The sequence below is a fragment of the Mustelus asterias genome, chromosome 15, assembly GCF_964213995.1.
Source record: "Mustelus asterias chromosome 15, sMusAst1.hap1.1, whole genome shotgun sequence".
NCBI lineage: Eukaryota > Metazoa > Chordata > Chondrichthyes > Carcharhiniformes > Triakidae > Mustelus > Mustelus asterias.
Window position 1 is genome coordinate 14,475,054 of NC_135815.1, and position 21,360 is coordinate 14,496,413.

The window sequence follows — 21,360 nt, forward strand, 5'->3', positions numbered from 1 at the left end:
AAGTAGGAAAATACTCAAACGGGGAATTAGAAGAGCAAAAAGGGGTCACGAAATGTTCTTGGCAGACAGGATTAAGGAGAATCCCAAGGCATTTTATTCATACGTTAGGAACAAAAGGGTTGTTAGGGAAAAAATTGGACCTCTCAGGGACAAAAGTGGGGACTTATGCTTGGAGCCCAAAGAGGTAGGGGAGATCCTAAATGAATACTTTGCGTTGGTATTCACAAAGGAGAGGGATGTGTTGACTGGGAGTGTCTCGGAGGGGAGTGTTGAACCGTTAGAGAAAATCTCCATTACAAAGGAGGAAGTGTTAGGTTTGTTAGAGAATATAAAGACTGACAAATCCCCAGGGCCTGATGGAATCTATCCAAGGCTGCTCAGGGAGACGAGAGGTGAAATCGTTGGGCCTCTGACGCAAATCTTTGTCTCGTCACTGGACACAGGTGAGGTCCCAGAGGATTGGAGGATAGCCAATGTGGTCCCGTTATTTAAGAAGGGTAGGAAGGATAACCCGGGTAATTATAGTCCGGTGAGCTCGACGTCCGTGGTGGGGAAGTTGTTGGAGAAGATTCTTAAAGATAGGATGTATGCGCATTTAGAAAGGAATAAACTCATTAACGATAGTCAACATGGTTTTGTGAGAGGGAGGTCATGCCTCACTAACCTGGTGGTGTTTTTTGAAGAAGTGACCAAAATGGTTGACGAAGGAAGGGCCGTGGATGTTGTCTATATGGACTTTAGTAAAGCGTTTGACAAAGTCCCTCATGGTAGGCTAGTGAAAAAGGTTGGATCCCATGGGATAAAGGGGGAGGTGGCTAGATGGGTGGAGAACTGGCTTGGTCATAGAAGACAGAGGGTGGTAGTGGAAGGGTCTTTTTCCGGCTGGAGGCCTGTGACTAGTGGTGTACCGCAGGGCTCTGTATTGGGACCTCTGCTGTTTGTAATTTATATAAATGATCTGGAAGAAGGAGTAACTGGGGTGATCAGTAAGTTTGCGGACGACACAAAACTGGCAGGACTTGCAGATAGTGAGGAACATTGTCAGAGGCTACAGAAGGATATAGATAGGCTGGAAATTTGGGCAAGGAAATGGCAGATGGAGTTCAATCCTGATAAATGCGAAGTGATGCATTTTGGTGGGAATAATGTAGGGAGGAGCTACACGATAAATGGAAGAACCATAAAGGGTGTAGAGACGCAGAGGGACCTGGGTGTGCAAGTCCACAGATCTTTGAAGGTGACGTCACAGGTGGAGAAGGTGGTGAAGAAGGCATATGGCATGCTTGCCTTTATAGGACGGGGCATAGAGTATAAAAGTTGGGGTCTGATGTTGCAGATGTATAGAACGTTGGTTCGGCCGCATTTGGAATACTGCGTCCAGTTCTGGTCGCCACACTACCAGAAGGACGTGGAGGCTTTGGAGAGAGTACAGAGGAGGTTTACCAGGATGTTGCCTGGTATGGAGGGGCTTGGTTATGAGGAGAGATTGGGGAAACTGGGGTTGTTCTCCTTGGAAAGACGGAGAGGATGAGGGGAGACTTAATAGAGGTGTATAAAATTATGAAAGGCATAGATAGGGTGAACGGTGGGAAGCTTTTCCCCGGGTCGGTGGTGACGTTCACGAGGGGTCATAGGTTCAAGGTGAAGGGGGGGAGGTTTAACACAGATATCAGAAGGACATATTTCACACAGAGGGTCGTGGGGGCCTGGAATGTGTTGCCGGGCAAGGTGGTGGAGGCGGACACACTGGGAACGTTTAAGACTTATCTAGACAGCTATATGAACGGAGTGGGAATGGAGGGATACAAAAGAGTGGTCTAGTTTGGACCAGGGAGCGGCGCGGGCTAATTGTTCCTTGTTTCTCGTTTCATGGCTTCATTCTATGATCATCTTGCTGGTGCCAGTACAGAGCGAGACTGCGGATAGTTGGGAACCTGTCTCGGGGGCAGGGAATTCATATGGTGTTCGTGGAAGTAGAAATGACTAGGGTTGGGAAGCATTTTCCGATCAGGGCCATTGTGATCTCCTGGACTCGTTTCGATCGCCTCAGGGGGTCGGAGAGGAATTTCCCAGATTTTTTTTTCCCCATATTGGCCCTGGGGTTTTTCACTCTGGGTTTTCGCCTCTCCCTGGAGATCACATGGTCTGGAATGGGGGGGTGGGGGTGAGTTAATAGGTTGTAATGAACAAAGCATCGTAGCTGTGAGGGACAGCTCGGTGGATAGGATATTGGTATGTCTCCCCTCATCCTCTCCGTCTTTCCAAGGAGAACAACCCCAGTTTCCCCAATCTCTCCTCATAACCAAGCCCCTCCATACCAGGCAACATTGGTATGTAGATAGGCTGGAAAATTGGGCGGGGATCCTGGATTCAGGATTCAATCCTGGACCGGGGAGCGGCGCGGGCTTGGAGGGCCGAAGGGCCTGTTCCTGTGCTGTATTGTTCTTTGTTCTTTGTTCTTTGATGTGCTTCACTCCATTCGCTCCCTCCTGCGTATGGCAACCAATGCTACTCCCCACGAGAGGATGTTCTCATTCCCTCGGAAGTCGTCCTCAGGGATATCTTTACCAGCCTGGTTGACGCACCCAGGACCCGTCCTTCTGCGGCGACATGTAAGGGCCCGCAAGTCCGACCCCTTGGTCGAACAGGTCCACCTCCTCCACGCCAACCCTCAGTATGCCTATGTGGCATATCCTGACGGGCGAGAGGACACAGTCTCGATCCGAGACCTGGCGCCCGCAGGGGACGTAGCAACTCCTGTCGCTCCCATACCCCCAGTGACGAATCCCTTATCCCTTATTTCTCCCCCGGACGTGGCGCGGACAGCACCGGGACCAGTGCTTAACAGTTTTACTCCAATGCACAGCTTGCCTGAGCCCCGAAGATCGGCGCCATCGCAGAATGTATCGGGATCCCCTGCACTACCACTTCATCAGGGTCAACCGTCCTGTGAGTCCGTGGGAGAACAGCTGGACGCTGTTTTGGGGAGAACGCCACCGCAAGCACCTACTCCGGTGTCACCGCCGGTATTGAGGAGGTCACAACGACGGTGCAGTCCTCCAGACCGTCTGAACTTATAATCTGTTGACATTTTAGTCTGTTTTCGTACCCCGCCGGCCTTTGTTCTCAAAGGAGGGGTGAATGTGGTGAACCATCGTTCGTTCCCACTGTGGGATTGTTCTAATGTTGTTGTTGGGCTAGGGTGGGATTGATACACCTGTGGTTGTTACTGTTGTGGCACATCCCAGTCGGGCTCCGCCTCCTGGGAGAGGTATAAGACCCCCTGCTCGGGCGGGACCTCTTCAGTCTGGGATAGTGTGTTAAAGTTCTGTTAGTTCCATTGTTAGTTAATAAAAGCCTTCTTTTACCGAAGCTTCGTGCCTCGTGTCCAATTGATGCGCATCACCTTTAAAGATTTCCCAATCCTCTAAATTCCCACTAATCTTTGCCACTTTGTATGCATTTTCTTTCAATTTGATCCCTCCTTTATTTCCTCAGATACCCATGGCTGATTATCTCTTTTTCTCCAGTCCTTCCTTATCACTGGTATATACATTTGCTGAGCACTGTGAAAAATCACTTTGAAAGTCCTCCACTGTTCCTCAATTGTCCCACCATAAAGTTTTTGATCCCAGTCTACCTTAGCCAACACCTCCCTCATCCCTTTATAGTCTCCTTTGTTTAAGCACAAGACACTGGTATTGGATTTTATCTTCTCACGCTCCATCTATATTTTAAATTCAACCATACTGTGATCGCTTCTTCCGAGAGGATCCCTAACTGCAAGATCATTCATTATTCCTGTCTCATTACGTAGGACCAGATCTAGGATAGCTTGCTCCCTTGTCGGTTCCATTATATCCTGTTCAAGGAAGCTATCGCGGATACGTTCTATGAACTCCTCCTCAAGGCTGCCTTGACCGACCTGGTTTGACCAATTGATATGTAGATTAAAATCCCCCATGATAATTGCTGTACCATTATTACATGCATCAGTTATTTCTTTGTTTATTTCTCGCCCCACCATGATGTCATTATTTGGTGGCCTATAGACTACACCGATCAGTGACTTTTTCTCCTTACTATTCCTAATTTCCACCCAAATGGATTCAACCTTTTTTTCCATAGAACCTATATCATCTCTCACTACCGCCCTGATATCATCCTTAAATATCAGAGCTACACCACCTCCCTTACCTTCCTGTCGGTCCCCCCGAACAGTTGGATAGCCCTGGATATTCAACTCCCAGTCGTGACCATCCTGCAACCATGTCTCTGTAATGGCCACCAAATCATACTCGTTCACAATGATTTGTGCCGTCAACTCATTTACGTTGTTTCGAACGCTACGAGCATTCAGATAAAGTACCCTTATGCTAGTTTTTGTACCTTTTTTAATTCTAACACTTCCGTTAATGACATCTCCTGAGTCCTCCTTCCTTTTAATTTTTTCCTGATTTTTGATTTGTTGGAACATTCTCCCCACATTTTGTCCTTGCTCCCTCCTTCTCGGACTCTTTACATAGGTTCCCATACCCCTGGCATATTAGTTTAAACCCTCCCCAACCGCTCGGGCAAACACTCCCCCTCGGACATCAGTCCCTGACCTGCCCAGGTGTAACCCGTCCAATTTGTACAGGTTCCACCTCCCCCAGAACCGGTCCCAATGCCCCAAGAATCTGAAACCCTCCCCCTGACGCCATCTCTTCAGCCACATATTTATCCGATATCCAAACAGGCGCCGGAGTGTGGCGACTAGGGGATTTTCACAGTAACTGCAGTGTTAATGTATGCGTACTTGGGACACTCATAACTAAGATTGTAAAGAACTGCTCACAGTACGCTTCAGATCTTTAATGCCTCGAACATCTAGGCAGCAGTTCAGTTTAACAAGCAGCTCTGAGTTCTGACCTCTCCACCAGTAATGATTGTGTATGAGTCACGCAAAATTGAAGATTTTCTTTTGAACAACTGGACATTGCTGCCAAAAGCTTATCAGTCATTCTTGGGATACAAGACAGATCTTATCATGTCATTCCATTACTATCAGAACCTGAATCAGTTTCACTACAGATTCTGATCTCAGTAAATTCACAAATAGTACTGCTTGTTCTTTTCTTTGGAGCAATTTGGTTACCTTTGCTGACAGTAACGCGTATACATTAGCTTACACTACATATAACCTTGGCTTTAAATTCAGTATTAAATAAAAGGTATTTGGAGTCTGAAATTCTACAGGGATGCATTCGGTCATCTGTCACACATTGGCGGGAGGTTTGTGGAAACACAACATGCCCGGGTTGTGACAGATTCCCACTGCTAATTGAATGGGTGCCAACATTCTTCTGCCACAGTCATGCCAAGAAACTGGGAGAACCATTGTGTAATGTCAAGTTTTCTCCCTTTCTGCAAATTGCAACATCACAGCCAACGTCATCCCTGCATTTTGGAGCCAGATTTATTGAATTTGGCTACAGTTTCATCGTCTAATTGAAAGTATTTCAAATTCTAACCATTCTTCATATTTTTTCATCTGTTTTAAAGAAAAATTCATCAATGAAGACACTGTTTTGTGCTCGTTACCACAATCGTTTTTCATCATGCTTGTTCATGTTTTTTTTTTGATGCATGTAAACTGAAGCTCAGCTGTTGCTGCTGGCGAACTGGGTGACGTGGTAGCACATTACTTCACAACACATAAGGGGGCCATTCAACCCATCGTGCTTGTATCAGCTCTCTGCAACAGCAACTCACCTAGTTCCATTCCCCCACCTCTCCTCCTCAGCCCTACCATTTTTTTCCCCTTTGAGTGATTATCCAATTCCCTTTTGAAAGCCATGTTTGAATCTGGCTTCACCACACTGCCTGGCACTCCAGATCCTAACCACTCGCTGTGTAGAAATGTTTCCTTATAGCAACTGTTGTTTCTTATGAAGATCATTTGATGTCCGCCAATAGAAATTCGCACACTGGACTTTCACTGGATTTGCAAACTATACTTCCACTGGATTTACATACTACACTTACACTGGATTCATCCATTGTACTTTCACTGGATTTACACTGGACTTTCACTGGATTTACACTGGACTTCCACTGGATTTGCACACTATTCTTCCACTGGATTCCACCATTGTACTTTCACTGGATTCACACACTGTACTTTCACTGGATTCACACACTATGTACACTAGATTCACACGTTGCACTCTCACTGGATTTGTACACTGTACTTTCACTCAATTCACACACTATTTTCACTGGATTTGCACACTATATTCATTGGATTCACACACTGTATTCACTGAATTCACAAACTGTACTTTCACTGGATTCCAGTGCTAGACTTTCACTGAATTCACACACTTATTTCACTGGATTCAAACAATGTGCTTTCACTGGATTCACACATTATCATTTTGCTGGATTCACACACTGGACTTTCACTGGATTTGCCCACTATACTTCCTCTGGATTTGCACACTATACTTCCACTGGATTCAGCCATTGTACTTTTATTAGATTCACACACTATGCACACTAGATTCGCGCATTGCACTCTCTCTGGATTTGTATACTGTACTTTCACTCAATTCAAATACTATTTTCACTGGATATGCACATTATATTCACTGGATTCACACATCATATTCACAAACTGTACTTTCACTGGATTTACACACTGTACTTTCACTACATTACAATGCTAGATTTTCACTGGATTCACACACTGTAATTTCACTAGATTTGCATACTGTACATTTACTCAATTCACACACAGTATTTTCACTGGATTCACACGCTGTATTCACTGGATTCACAAATTGTACTTTCACTGGATTCCAGTGCTAGACTTTCACTGAATTCACACACTCATTTCACTGGATTCAAACAATGTGCTTTCACTGGAGTCACACACTGTCATTTCACTGGATTCACACACTGTACTTTCACTGGATTGGCATCTGAATTAGAAGTCAGCCTAGCCTTAATAGAATCCAAGAGTCTGCTCGTTGCCAGGTCACTCATTTAAGTTTAGAGAGTTTCAAAGTAACCTTTCCTGGGCTGAAATAGATCATGCAAAATCCTTCTATCATTGGTCATCCACTGTCACATTATGCCCCCAGGAGAGAGGGGTCTATAGGACATCTTATGTAACATCTATCGAGACCCACAGTGCAGAAGGGGGCCATTCAGCCCATCCAGCCTGTACTGACAACAATCCCACCCAGGCCCTGTCCCCGAAACCTCACGTATTTACCCTGCTAATCCCCCCAATACTGAGGGAGAATTTAGCATGGCCAATCAACCTAACCTGCACATCTTGGACAGTGGGAGGAAACAGGAGCCCCCAGAGGGACACAGACACGGGGAGAACGTGCAAACTCCGCACAGACAGTGACCCAAGGCTAGAATCGAACCCGGGTCCCTGGCGCTGTGGGGCAGCAGTGCTAGCCACTGTGCCAATAAATTAAAAGTGATCTTATTGAAACCAATAAGATTCTGAGGAGGCTTGAGAGGAGAGATGGTGGGGGAATTTGAGTCGAGGGTTATAGAGGGCAGGCAGGAATGTGGAGTTAAGACCACAATCATAATTAAATGCAGAGCAGACTCTAAGGCCCAAATAGTCTACAAATACTCCTATTTCTTATGATCATATGCATCACACCAAGGCTCCTGTAACAGCACTTTCCAAACCTGCGACATCTACCATCTAGAAGGACAAGCGTGGCAGATCCTTGGCAATGTCACCACCTGCAAGATGCCCTCCAAACCGCTTGCCGTCCTGACTTGGCCGTTCCTTCACAGGTCAAAATCCTGCAACTCCCTCCCTCCCTAGCAGCACTGTGGGCGTGCCTACACTTCAGGGACTGCAGCGGTTCCACAAGGCGGCTCACCGTCACCTTCTCTAGGGGCAATTATGAGTTTATTGCGAATGCTGGCCTCGCCTCACATTCCATGAAAGAATAAAGAAATGTTTCCGCTTGCTGATAAGGGCAGATATATCTGATAGTGGAATGCTGAGAATGGGCAACTCACGTCCGCACGACATTGATTGCCTGCAAACAGAGAGAGCAGATAAACAAAGCAGCTCCACCTTCATGTAGCACCAGAGTTCAAGAGGAATGTGTGCGTGAGACAGAGAGAAAAACAAAAGGACAGAGGCTGATGGCAGTTAGATGAAGATGGGTGGTGGAGATTTGTGTGGCGTCTGTACATGAATGCATACAGTGAATATTACCTGTATCTCAGTTGTACTGAAGCACCTCAGAGTGCAACTTTTTCTATGCAGTGGGTCACTGTCTGTGCAGAGTCTGCACGTTCTCCCCGTGTCTGCGTGGGTTTTCTCCAGGTGCTCCGGTTTCCTCCCACAGTCTGAAAGACGTGCTGGTTAGGTGCATTGGCCATGCTAAATTCTCCCTCAGTGTAACCTGAACAGGTGCCGGAGTGTGGTGACTAGGGGTTTTTCACAGTAACTTCACTGCGGTGTTAATGTAAGCATACTTGTGACTAATAAATAAACTTTACTTTACTTTAGACAACTTTTGACCAGTGGTTAGCACTGCTGCCTCACTGCGCCAGGGATCTGTGTCCGATTCCCGGCTTGGGTCACTGTCTGTGCAGAGTCTGCACATTCTCCCCGTGTCTGCGTGGGTTTTCTCCGGGTGCTCCAGTTTCCTCCCACAGTCTGAAAGACGTACTGGTTAGGTGCATTGGCCATGCTAAATTCTCCCTCAGTGTACTCGAACAGGCGCCTGAGTGTGGCGACTAGGGGTTTTTCACAGTAACTTCATTGCGGTGTGAATGTTAGCCTACTTGTGACACTAATAAATAAACTTTAAATTTTTAAACTTTAACAGTGTGGAACCGTCTCTCTCAGACTGTCAGGGCTGGGTGGAAAGCTTTGAGTTGAAACTCGGATATGGAAAGAATACAAATGAACCCCATTCAGACCTGAAGGGTTGTAATTCTTTTTATCACCCAGCCACTCTTTGTGTACATGCTCCTTATGCGGTGCTGGGCCCCAGAGGGAGAAGTTTTTGCCTTCAGCCTCTAGCCTTGTATTGAAGTGGAGCCTCTTGTAACAACCTGCCTGAATTTAACTTGAAGGATCAACACCAGATCCCCTACCCAGGCAATGAAGGTGGAAATTTGTCCTGGAGAATTTTTACCTTAACTGTTTCATTCCAGAAAGGCGGGGTGGGATTTTCCCGTTCCTAGGGGATTTTCACAGTGACTTCATTGCAGTGTTAATGTGAGCCTACTTGTGACACCAATAAACTTTGAACTTTAACTTTTAAAATAACTGCAACATTTGTAATTAGCATTGTAAAATGTCTGAAACGTTTCCTTGACCGTATTGAAGCAGTGAGGGGAACAAAACAGTAGGTCAGTGAATACTGAGGCTGGGGTTGAGCTGGGGGCCAGGGCAAGGCTAGCTAAGAAGAGGAGCACTCTGGAGGAGGATGACCTGAGTGGGCCTGGAGGTCTGGAGTGCATCTGCTTCAATGCGAGGAGCGTAACGGGTAAAACAGACGAACTTAGGGCCTTAATGCTTATGCGGAATTTGGATGTGGTTGCGGTGACGGAAACTTGGTTAAAAGAAGGACAGGACTGGCAGCTGAATATTCCGGGGTATAAATGTTTTAGGCGAGACAGAGGAGGGGCTAAAAAAGGTGGGGGAGTAGCGATATTAGTTAAGGAGCATATTACCGCGGTGCAGAGGGTAGACAACTTAGAGGAGTCATGTACTGAGTCGCTGTGGGTGGAACTCAGAAACAGGAAGGGTGCAGTCACTATGCTGGGGGTGTACTACAGACCACCCAACAGCCCACGGGAAGTGGAGGAAAGGATATGTCAGGAGATTCTGGATAGGTGCAGAAAAAATAGGGTTGTTGTAGTGGGGGACTTTAATTTCCCTGGCACAGACTGGAAAGTGCTTAGAGCTGGGGGTCCGGACGGGGAGGAACTTGTAAAATGCGTACTGGAAGGTTCTTTGGAACAGTATGTAGATAGCCCGACTAGAGAGGGGGCTATACTGGACCTAGTTCTGGGAAATGAGCCCGGTCATGTCGTCAAAGTTTCGGTAGGGGAACATGTGGCAAATAGTGACCACAACTCTGTTAACTTTAGGATAGTAATGGACAAGGATGAGTGCTGTCCTACGGGCAGGATGCTAAATTGGGGGAAGGCTAACTATAGCCGGATGAGGCAGGAATTGGTGGATGTTGATTGGGAGAGGATGTTCGAGGGTAAGTCTGCGTCTGGCATGTGGGAGTCTTTTAAGGAACTATTGATAAGGCTGCAGGATAGGCATGTGCCTGTAAAATGGAAAGATAGGAAAGGTAGGATTCGAGAGCCATGGATAACCAGGGAAATTGAGGATCTGATTAAAATGAAAAGGGAGGCGTACGTTAAGTCCAGGCAACTGAAAACAGATGGAGCTCTGGAGGAATACAGAGAGAGTAGGAAAGAACTCAAACGGGGAGTTAGAAGGGCAAAAAGAGGTCACGAGATGTTCTTGGCAGGCAGGATTAAGGAGAATCCCAAGGCACTCTATTCATACGTTAGGAACAAAAGAGTTGTCAGGGAGAAAATCGGACCTCTCAGGGACAAAGGAGGGGAATTATGCTTAGAACCCAAGGGAATAGGGGAGATCCTAAATGAATACTTTGCATCGGTGTTCACGAAGGAGAGGGGCGTGTTAACCGGGAGTGTCTCGGAGGGAGGTGTTGACCCGTTAGAGAAAATCTCCATTACAAGAGAGGAAGTGTTAGGTTTTTTAGGGAACATTAAAACTGACAAAGCCCCAGGGCCTGATGGCATCTATCCTCGACTGCTCAGGGAGACGAGAGATGAAATTGCTGGGCCTCTGACGGAAATCTTTGTCGCTTCTTTGGACACGGGTGAGGTCCCTGAGGATTGGAGGATAGCGAATGTGGTCCCGTTGTTTAAGAAGGGTAGCAGGGATAACCCAGGAAATTATAGGCCGGTGAGCTTGACGTCCGTGGTAGGGAAGTTGTTGGAGAGGATTCTTAGAGACAGGATGTATGTGCATTTAGAACGGAACAATCTCATTAGTGACAGACAGCATGGTTTTGTAAGAGGGAGGTCGTGCCTTACAAATTTGGTGGAGTTTTTTGAGGAAGTGACAAAAACGGTTGATGAAGGAAGGGCCGTGGATGTCGTCTATATGGATTTCAGTAAGGCATTTGACAAAGTCCCACATGGCAGGTTGGTTAAGAAGGTTAAGGCTCATGGGATACAAGGAGAAGTGGCTAGATGGGTGGAGAACTGGCTTGGCCATAGGAAGAAGTTTAACAACACCAGGTTAAAGTCCAACAGGTTTATTTGGTAGCAAAAGCCACACAAGCTTTCGAGGCTCTAAGCCCCTTCTTCAGGTGAGTGGGAATTCTGTTCACAAACAGAATTTATAAAGACACAGACTCAAACTTCCCACTCACCTGAAGAAGGGGCTTAGAGCCTCGAAAGCTTGTGTGGCTTTTGCTACCAAATAAACCTGTTGGACTTTAACCTGGTGTTGTTAAACTTCTTACTGTGTTTACCCCAGTCCAACGCCGGCATCTCCACATCATGATTGGCCATAGGAGACAGAGGGTAGTGGTCGAAGGGTCTTTTTCCGGCTGGAGGTCTGTGACCAGTGGTGTTCCGCAGGGCTCTGTACTGGGATCTCTGCTATTTGTGATATATATAAATGATTTGGAAGAAGGTGTAACTGGTGTAATCAGCAAGTTTGCGGATGACACGAAGATGGCTGGACTTGCGGATAGCGAAGAGCATTGTCGGGCAATACAGCAGGATATAGATAGGCTGGAAAATTGGGCGGAGAGGTGGCAGATGGAGTTTAATCCGGATAAATGCGAAGTGATGCATTTTGGAAGAAATAATGTAGGGAGGAGTTATACAATAAATGGCAGAGTCATCAGGAGTATAGAAACACAGAGGGACCTAGGTGTGCAAGTCCACAAATCCTTGAAGGTGGCAACACAGGTGGAGAAGGTGGTGAAGAAGGCATATGGTATGCTTGCCTTTATAGGACGGGGTATAGAGTATAAAAGCTGGAGTCTGATGATGCAGCTGTATAGAACGCTGGTTAGGCCACATTTGGAGTACTGCGTCCAGTTCTGGTCGCCGCACTACCAGAAGGACGTGGAGGCGTTAGAGAGAGTGCAGAGAAGGTTTACCAGGATGTTGCCTGGTATGGAGGGTCTTAGCTATGAGGAGAGATTGGGTAGACTGGGGTTGTTCTCCCTGGAAAGACGGAGAATGAGGGGAGATCTAATAGAGGTGTACAAGATTATGAAGGGTATAGATAGGGTGAACAGTGGGAAGCTTTTTCCCAGGTCGGAGGTGACGATCACGAGGGGTCACGGGCTCAAAGTGAGAGGGGCGAAGTATAACTCAGATATCAGAGGGACGTTTTTTACACAGAGGGTGGTGGGGGCCTGGAATGCGCTGCCAAGTAGGGTGGTGGAGGCAGGCACGCTGACATCGTTTAAGACTTACCTGGATAGTCACATGAGCAGCCTGGGAATGGAGGGATACAAACGATTGGTCTAGTTGGACCAAGGAGCGGCACAGGCTTGGAGGGCCGAAGGGCCTGTTTCCTGTGCTGTACTGTTCTTTGTTCTTTGTTCTTTATCTCAGAACGTTACTTGATGGAGTGGCACGGTAGCACAGCGGATAGCACTGCTGCCTTGGAGTGCTGGGGACCTGGGTTCGATTCCTAGCTTGGGTCACTGTCTGTGTGGAGTCTGTATGTTCTCCCAGTGTCTGTGTGGGTTTCCTCCGTAAGAAGTCTCACAACACCAGGTTAAAGTCCAACAGGTTTATTTGGTAGCAAATACCATAAGCAAATACCATAAGCAAATACCATATTTGCTACCAAATAAACCTGTTGGACTTTAACCTGGTGTTGTGAGACTTCTTACTGTGCTTACCCCAGTCCAACGCCGGCATCTCCACATCATGGGTTTCCTCCCACAGTCCGAAAGATGTGTGAGTTAGGTGGATTGGCCATACTAAATTGACCCCTAGTATCAGGGGGACTGGCTTGGGTAAATGCATAGGGATAGGGTCTGGGTGGAATTGTGGTCGGTGTAGACTCAATGGGCTGAATGGCCTCCTTCTACACTGTAGGATTCTCTGTGTGTAAAGCCTGAATGTGATGGTGGTTTTGTAATATTTCAACAGATTTATGAATGAAGTATATTTTTGGGGGGGAGGGGGTACTTTTTGTCTGTATAGCACGCAAGAAACAATACTTTTCACTGTATCCCAATACAGTGACAATAATAAATCAATCCCAAATATTGATTTTACTTCATGTGGACATGGATGTACACGGGGCAGAATGTGTCTGTTTTAGGAATGCTTTGTAACGCTTAGCCGAGTGTTGAGTCAGAGCAGAAGCCGTGAGATTAGGAAGTCAGATCAGCTCTGATTGCTGCTTTCCGGGACCATACGTAGCGTGCGGACCAAACTCAAACCGCGCCCCCATCCAACCCCACCAGGATAAACACCAATTCACACCCTGGCCTCGCTATATAAACAGCGGCAGCCAGCCCGCAACAACTCTCTCTCTGTGTGAGTGAAAGGTGGCTGCCAGGGAAGGGCATGGAAGGTAAACGGGGCGAATTGGCAGACGCTGGTGGGGTTCCCACGCCCAACACTTTCCAGGAGCGGCTGGAGAAGATCTTGGATCGGGCCAGCAAGCTGCGGCCGGAGGAGATGATGTTCCGCTACAAGGGGCTGCTCTACCCCACCGTGCTGTCCTCAGTCGAGACCCTGCAGGCTATGGACAGATTCGAGGCACGTCCCGAAGACATGATAATTACCTCTTACCCCAAATGCGGTGAGCTGCCTCTTCCCTGATATTATTCTTTTCTTTAACAGTAACATAATTTAGAACTCCTTTAGTCTCAAACTTATTTTTAAAGTTTCTTTCCAAAAGTGCGAAGCGAACCCACATCTGTTTTAAAGCTCACTTCTTGTCTCAACTGGCACTCTTCACATTAAGCTGATCTTTCTCTACACCCTGGCTATGTCTGTAACATTACATTCTGCACCCTCTGCTTTCCTTCTCAATGAACAGTACGGGTGGCAAGGTGGCACAGTGGTTAGCGCTGCTGCCTCACAGCGCCAGGGACCTGGGTTCGATTCCCAGTTTGAGTCTCTGTCTGTGCGGAATCTGCACATTCTGCTGTGGGCTTCCTCCGGGTGCTCTGGTTTCCTTCCACAGTCCAAAGACGTGCTGGTTAGGTGGATTGGCCGTGCTAAATTCTCCCAAACAGGCGCCGGAGTGTGGCGACTAGGGGATTTCACAATAATTCCATTGCAGTGTTAATGTAAGCCTACTTGTGACTAATAAATAAGCTTTACTTTTTGCCTGTATAACACTTTCCACTGTATCCCAATACATGTGACAATAATCAATGAATCCCAAATATTGATTTTATTTCATATAGAATCCATACAGTGCAGAAGGAAGCCATTCGGCCCATCAAGTCTGCACTGACCACAATCCCACAGGCCCCATTCCCGTAATCCCACATATTTACCCTGCTATTCCCCCAACACTGGGGTTAATTTAGCATAGCCAATCAACCTAATATGCACATTTTTGGGAGGGAACTGGAGCACCCAGAGGAAACACATGCAGACACGGGGAGAACGTACAAACTCCTCACAGACAGTGACCCAAGTCGGGAATCAAACCTGGGTCCCTGGCACTGTGAGGCAGCAGTGCTAACCACTGTGCCACCGTGCCGCGATATTTTAGAATGCAGGTGGAATACTGGATTTACCTGTACTTTTTTTTAACAGTTTTGTTTTATCTCCTGCAGCATGTGTTCTTGCTATTTTGTAAAGTCGCTGTCGCAATATTTTATTGTCCTCCCATTCCCATTGCAATATTTTATTACTCCCGCAGTTTCTGTAGCTGTTTTGTGGTGTTTTAACTTGAAAGCTTGTGGCTTACACTGCACAGTTACTGCTGCTGAATATTTCACAGTGAGACGGGCAAGCTCTTTACTTTTCCCCCGTCTATGCAACATTATAGAGCCGGTTTTCTTGAGAGGCACATGTGTGTTGGGCAAACTTCCCCTCCCATCCCCTGCCCTCCCTGTGCCCTTTCATCCAGCAGAGCAGTTCAGAGTTTGGCTACAAGCGTTATATTTTTTTTCTATTGAAAATTGAGCTAAGGTGGCACGGTGGCACAGTGGTTAGTACTGCTGACTCACAGCACCAGGGTCCCAGGTGTCTGTGCGGAGTTTGCACATTCTCCCCGTGTCTGCGTGGGTTTCCTCCGGGTGCTCCGGTTTCCTCACACAGTCCGAAGATGTGTGGGATAAGTGAATTGGCCATGCTAAATTGCCCCTTCGTGTCAGGGGACCAGCTAGGGTAAATGCATGGGGTTATGGGGATAGGGCCTGGGTGGGATTGTGGTCGATGCAGACTCGATGGGCTGAATGGCCTCCTTCTGCACTGTAGGATTCTATGCTTTAATAAGTGGTTAACAAGTACCTATTAATTATTCCATAGGCGGAGAAGCCACACCACTTTCGATGGGTTTTAACTCTTGCCTTTCCATTAGACACCGTGCGTGAAGGCGAAGTTAAATTTAAATTTTTAATTAAATTTGTTTATTAGTGTCACAAGTAAGGCTTACATTAACACTGCAATGAAGTTACTGTAAAATTCTCCTATCACCACAGTCCAGCGCCTGTTCAGGTCAATGCACCTAACCAGCACATCTTTCAGAATGTGGGAGAAAACCAGAGCACCTGGAGGAAACCCACACAGACACGGGGAGAACGTGCAGACTCCGCACAGACAGTGACCCAAGCCGGGAATCGAACCTGGATCCCCGGAGCTGTGAGGCAGCAGTGCTAACCACTGTACCACCGTGCCGCCCTAAAGCTTCTTTTAATACTTTTGATAAGTTTCAGTTGGACTACTTACCAAGAGGCCTGTGGAGAAACCATTTCAGAGGCCAGTGTACATCAAATTAAGAGCTTAGCAGGCAACTATAATTTATGATGTGGAGTTGCCGGTGTTGGACTGGGGTAGGCACAGTAAATATTCTCACAACACCAGGTTAAAGTCCAACAGGTTTATTTGGTAGCACGAGCTTTTGGAGCTCTGCCACCTGATCAAGGGGCAGCGCTCCGAATGCTGGTGCTACCAAATAAAACTGTTGGACTTTCCCCTGGTGTTATAAGGCTATAAACTGTCATTTAGTTTGTTTTTCTGACCAAGAAACTGTGCAGTAGTTCTGTCGCTTCTTATGGGATGTCTGTCAGGTTTTGTTTTCTATTCTGATGTATAACGTTTCTTTTTTGCATTCATTTGTAGGACATGGGTGTCGCTGGCTGGGCAGCATTTATTGCCCATCCCTAGTTGCCCTTGGAGGGCAGTTGAGAGTCAACCACATTGCTGTGGCTCTGGAGTCACATGTAGGCCAGCCTAGGCAAGGACAGTAGATTGTGGGTGGCACAGTGGTTAGCACTGCAGCCTCACAGCACCGGGGACCTGGGTTCAATTCCCAGCTTGGGTCACTGTGTGTATGTGTGTGTGTGTGTGGAGTTTGTACATTCTCCCTGTGTCTGTGTGGGTTTCCTCCGGGTGCTCCGGTTTCCTCCCATAGTCCAAAGATGTGCAGGTTAGGTGGATTGACCATGTTAAATTCTCCCTCAGTGTACCCGAACAGGCGCTGGAGTGTGGCAACTAGGGGATTTTCACAGTAACTTCATTGCAGTGTTAATGTAAGCCTACTTGTGACTAATAAATAAAACTTTTACTTTATTCTATGATTTTTTTAAATATTCATTTATGGGACAGGGGCACCGCTGGCAGTCACGGTCACGGGCATTCGGCCTCTGATATTCGGGTAAGCGTTCTCCAAGGCGGCCTTCGCGACACACGACAGCGCAGAGTCGCTGAGCAGAAACTGATAGCCAAGTTCCGCACACACGAGGACGGCCTCAACCGGGATATTGGGTTCATGTCACACTATTTGTAACTCCCACAGTTGCGTGGACCTGCAGAGTTTCACTGGCTGTCTTGTCTGGAGACAATACACATCTTTTTAGCCTGTCTTGATGCTCTCTCCACTCACATTGTTTCGTTTCTTAAAGACTTGATTAGTTGTAAGTATTCGCATTCCAACCATTATTCATGTAAATTGAGTCTGTGTCTTTATAAGCTCTGTTTGTGAACAGAATTCCCACTCACCTGAAGAAGGGGCTTAAAGCTTCGAAAGCTTGTGTGGCTTTTGCTACCAAATAAACCTGTTGGACTTTAACCTGGTGTTGTTAAACTTCTTACCGCTGGCAGGCCAGCGTTTATTGTCCATCCTTAGTCACCCTTGGAGAGCAGTTGAGAATCAACCACATTCCCCTGGCACTGGAGTCACACGTAAGCAACGGTGGCAGATTTCTTCCCTAAAAGACATTAGTGAACCAGATGGGTTTTTCCTGACAATCGTTTCATGGTCATCAGCAGATTCTTAATTCCAGACTTTTTTAAAAATTGAATTCAGATTCCATCTGCCATGGTGGGATTCGAACTTGGGTCCCCAGAACATTAGCTGAGTTTCTGGATTAATAACACCACCAGGCCATAGCCTCCCCTTTTCACGAGGCTCTGTGTAAATTAATGACACTGCAGATCTATATACACGCACACATGATACCAATTCAAAGCCCACTGAACTTGAGTTATGGATACACCAGCACCGTTAAACTCAAGCATCTGCTGCCCTTTTTCTGCTATTGGGGGCATCGCTGGCTGGGCCACTTTTTATTGCCCATTCCTAATTACCCTTTGAGAAGGTGGTGGTGCGCTGCCTCCTTGGACAGCTGCAGTCCTTGGGGCGTAGGTACACCGACAGTGCACCCAGCGAGAGTGAAGGAATGGTGATATATTTCCAAGTCAGGGTGGTGTGATTTGGAAGGGGAATCTTCCAGGTGGTGGTCTTTCCATGGGTCTGCCGACCTTGCTGTATTAATTGGTAGAGGCTGGCCGCGGATATGGACAGTGCCGCCAAAAGCCTAAAACATGGGGGACAACAAGGTGAAAACTGATGAGGAAAACTCTGACGATAATGTCGAGATGGGATATCAACCTCGACCTGCACCCAGAACTAGGCAGTAGCAACCCCTCCATGCAATAGTGATCACAAACAACATTTCTCATACGAACAAAAAAAATGGACTTGTTGAACAACTTTTAGTAGAAAAATGGCTAATATTTCCACTCTGCAATAGAGGGAGAGAAGCCTCTGTACCTCGCGTGAAGGGTGAGCACAAGTAGATGGTAAGTAATTGGAGTGGGCCATTCAGCCCATCGAGCCTGAGTGACTTGCGATCTACCAGCAAGCTTTTGTGGTGTCTGCGTGTGTGATTATCTGAGGAGAGAGAGGTAGCCACATGTTTGGGCTATTTGTGAATAGCCAACACTCCCCCCGCCCCCCTACTCCCACCCCACTAACCCCACAGCCCCCCTGCTGTATGGGATCACCGGCCTTGACATCTTTGTCCTTGACATCTCTGACCGACACAATCCATCCTGTACCAGTTAACCCCTTAGCAACGTCCCCCGTTGGAGCAAGAGCCCGGATGGGCCTCTTCTGTCCCTCATTCTTGTCTTATGTGCCATCATCTTCTGCGGGGAGAGTGGGAATGAGTTGGTGAGCAGCCTGTCAATGTGTTGAGACACATGTTGGTGTAGATTGTGAAAGCAGCAAGTTGTGAGCAGAGAGCGTTGGTGGTTGTGTGCAAGGAAGTGTGAAAGTTGTCAGCCCAGTGAAATACAGTCCAAGTTGTAACTTGAGGCCAGGAGAATGTTTGTGCCAACTCAGAAACAAGAAACAGATGTTGCGTGTGTGTCTAAGGAGAGCAGCTGTGGTGCAGTGTTGCGTTGGGTTTTGAAAGAAGGGCATGTGTAGAGGGGTCCGCGGGAGGGAAGGATTTACAGTATTTGAAGAAAGTATAGTGTTTCAAGGCTTCATTCAGAGAAAAAACAGAGGAAGATTAAATTTGAACCCTTCACTATTCTGGTCAAGAAACTGTTTGCTTTCTACATTGAAGACGTTTCCTGTTTGCAATGCCAGAGGTTCTACAACCTGTCTGAGATCATTTGCCTGCCTATCTATCCATCATTAGTTGCAAAAGCAGACTCCAGCACTTCACTTGCTCTTGAGGCACGTCCACAAGAGAATCAGAAATTCCATTCATCTAACTTGGCATTCATCTAAGCCCTGTGCCATGCAGCAAAAAAGTGCTTTCATATCTCTGAAACTAAAAGCAGAATTTTGACAAAATCTAAGTTAGTGCCAAACTCTTTAGAAGAATAGATTTTATTGTATAGATTGTTGCTCAGGTAATTGGAAATCTCAATCATAACGTTTGGGACATTCGAAGAACTACTTAAAAGTTTATTTATTAGTCGCAAGTAAGGCTTACATTAACACTGCAATGAAGTTACCATGAAATTCCCCTAGTCGCCACAGTCCACTGCCTGTTAGGGTCAACACACCTAACCAGCACGTCTTTCAGATTGTTGGAGGAAACCAGAGCACCCGGAGGAAACCCACGCAGACATGGGGAGAATGTGCAAACTCCACACTGACAGTGACCCAAGAGGGAATCGAACCTGGGTCCCTGGCACTGTGAAGCAGCAGCGCTAACCACTGAGCTGCCGTGCCGTCCCTTGCTTTGTATGGCCAGCACAAAGAATCCACTTGTACATTAAAGGTTTATAAAATGTTAAAAAAACATATATTTATTGTTCCTTGGCACATAGCAGGAGCAAGCCTTTGGCTTGGTGGTAGGATTAGCTGGAATGGTCTCAAGACTGTGTTCGTGTTGGAGTGTGGGCCGGGTGGAGGGGGGATGGTGGTTGGGTGTGTGGGGGTGAAGGGGTGGGGGCAGTGGGGGGGGGGCGAATGGGGTGGGGTAAAGGAGTGAACGCTGGTTCAGTGGTAACATTTTCCCCTTGTGGTTGACTCCAGAACCAGGGGACACTATTTTAAAATCAGGGGTTACCCTTATAGGACTCGATGAGAAGATTTTTTTTTTCTCTGAGGCTTGTGCAACTTTGGAACTCTCAGAGGAAGGTGAAGGCAGGGTCATTGATTATTTTGAAGGTGGAGGTAGATAAGTTCTTGTTAGGCAAAGAAATCAAAGGTTATGGGGTGTGGATGGGAATGCGGGACTCGAAACATGCACAAGTTAGCCATGACCTTATTGAATGGGGGAGCAGGCTCGAGGGGTCAATTGGCCTTCCTCTGCTCCTATTTTGTATGTTCGTACGCCTGTATTTGGGGTTGGAAGGGCTGGAACTCAGGCAGCCTTAGCAAGTAGTAGATCAGAGGACTGACTCTGGATACTGGATAGATAGCGGGCCAAAGAGTCGCTGTGCCTAATAGTTGCTGCTGGTCTTTTTCCCCCCCAAATCACTCACAAGACACTAGAGCCATGTTTCCAGCATGCTTTAGGAGAAGGTAAAGCACCGGGAGGATTTTCAGGTGGCTCAAGTGGCAGTCTAGGAAGGCTGTAAGACATATGCATTCCCTGGTAAATTACTTAGGAAACGTGTGTGTGCGTGTGTGCCTGCCCGCCTGCCTGCCCGCCTGCCTGTCTGTCTGTCTTGGGCTAGTGTTCTAACCGAGCCAAAGTTCTGTTCCTTTGCCATGTTTCTGCCTATAGTGATCACATGTAACCAGTTACATCAATTCTTCCACTCTGCCGTACAGGGTTTAATTGGGTGAATCAGTTACTTTGGGATATTGCCTCCACCAATCAAAGTGAAGCTAAAGACGGGAACACTGAAGTTATCAGTAAAGTCAAGTTATTGGAATTTGAAGGCGTTGAGAGATATGAGGTATGTGGATGAAAAATTGTACTTGAGTCTTTTAAAGAAACATTGCATTGATGTAGTGCTTTTCGTGACCACCAGGGACAGAATTTTTCATTCACCGAGCGGGTGTGCGGTGGACAACAAACTCCTACAAACAGCAATGTGATAGTGTCCAGATAATCTGTGTTTGTGATGTTAATTGAGTGCTGAATATTGGCCAGGACACTGGAGCTAATTCCTCTGCCCTTCTTTGAAATGGTGCCATTGGATCTTTTAGAACAGGCAGATGGGCTCACCTGGAACTCAGGAATGTAACTGTCACCTAGCAACGCCTATATTTTGATATTGCATTTGCAACATTATAGATTTGATTGCCGTAAGTTTTGGATTGAAGCTCGTTCATGGAATGTAGAAGAGTGTCACCAGCAAGGGCAGCACTTACTGCCTATTCCTAATTGGTCTCGAGATACTGGTGTG

At 46.8% G+C, this 21,360-nt stretch overlaps 1 protein-coding gene across 1 annotated transcript in view; it reads left to right on the forward strand.

Annotated features, from left to right (window-relative positions):
- The first annotated feature begins 13,588 nt into the window (after window positions 1-13,588).
- sult6b1 (sulfotransferase family, cytosolic, 6b, member 1) overlaps window positions 13,589-21,360 on the forward strand; it is a 28,943-nt gene continuing 21,171 nt past the window's right edge. Inside the window, exons 1-2 of the mRNA XM_078229546.1 lie at window positions 13,589-13,876; window positions 20,780-20,907. Of these exons, the coding sequence (XP_078085672.1) occupies window positions 13,639-13,876; window positions 20,780-20,907 (366 nt within the window). The 5' untranslated portion in view covers window positions 13,589-13,638. The remainder of the gene's footprint in view (window positions 13,877-20,779; window positions 20,908-21,360) is intronic.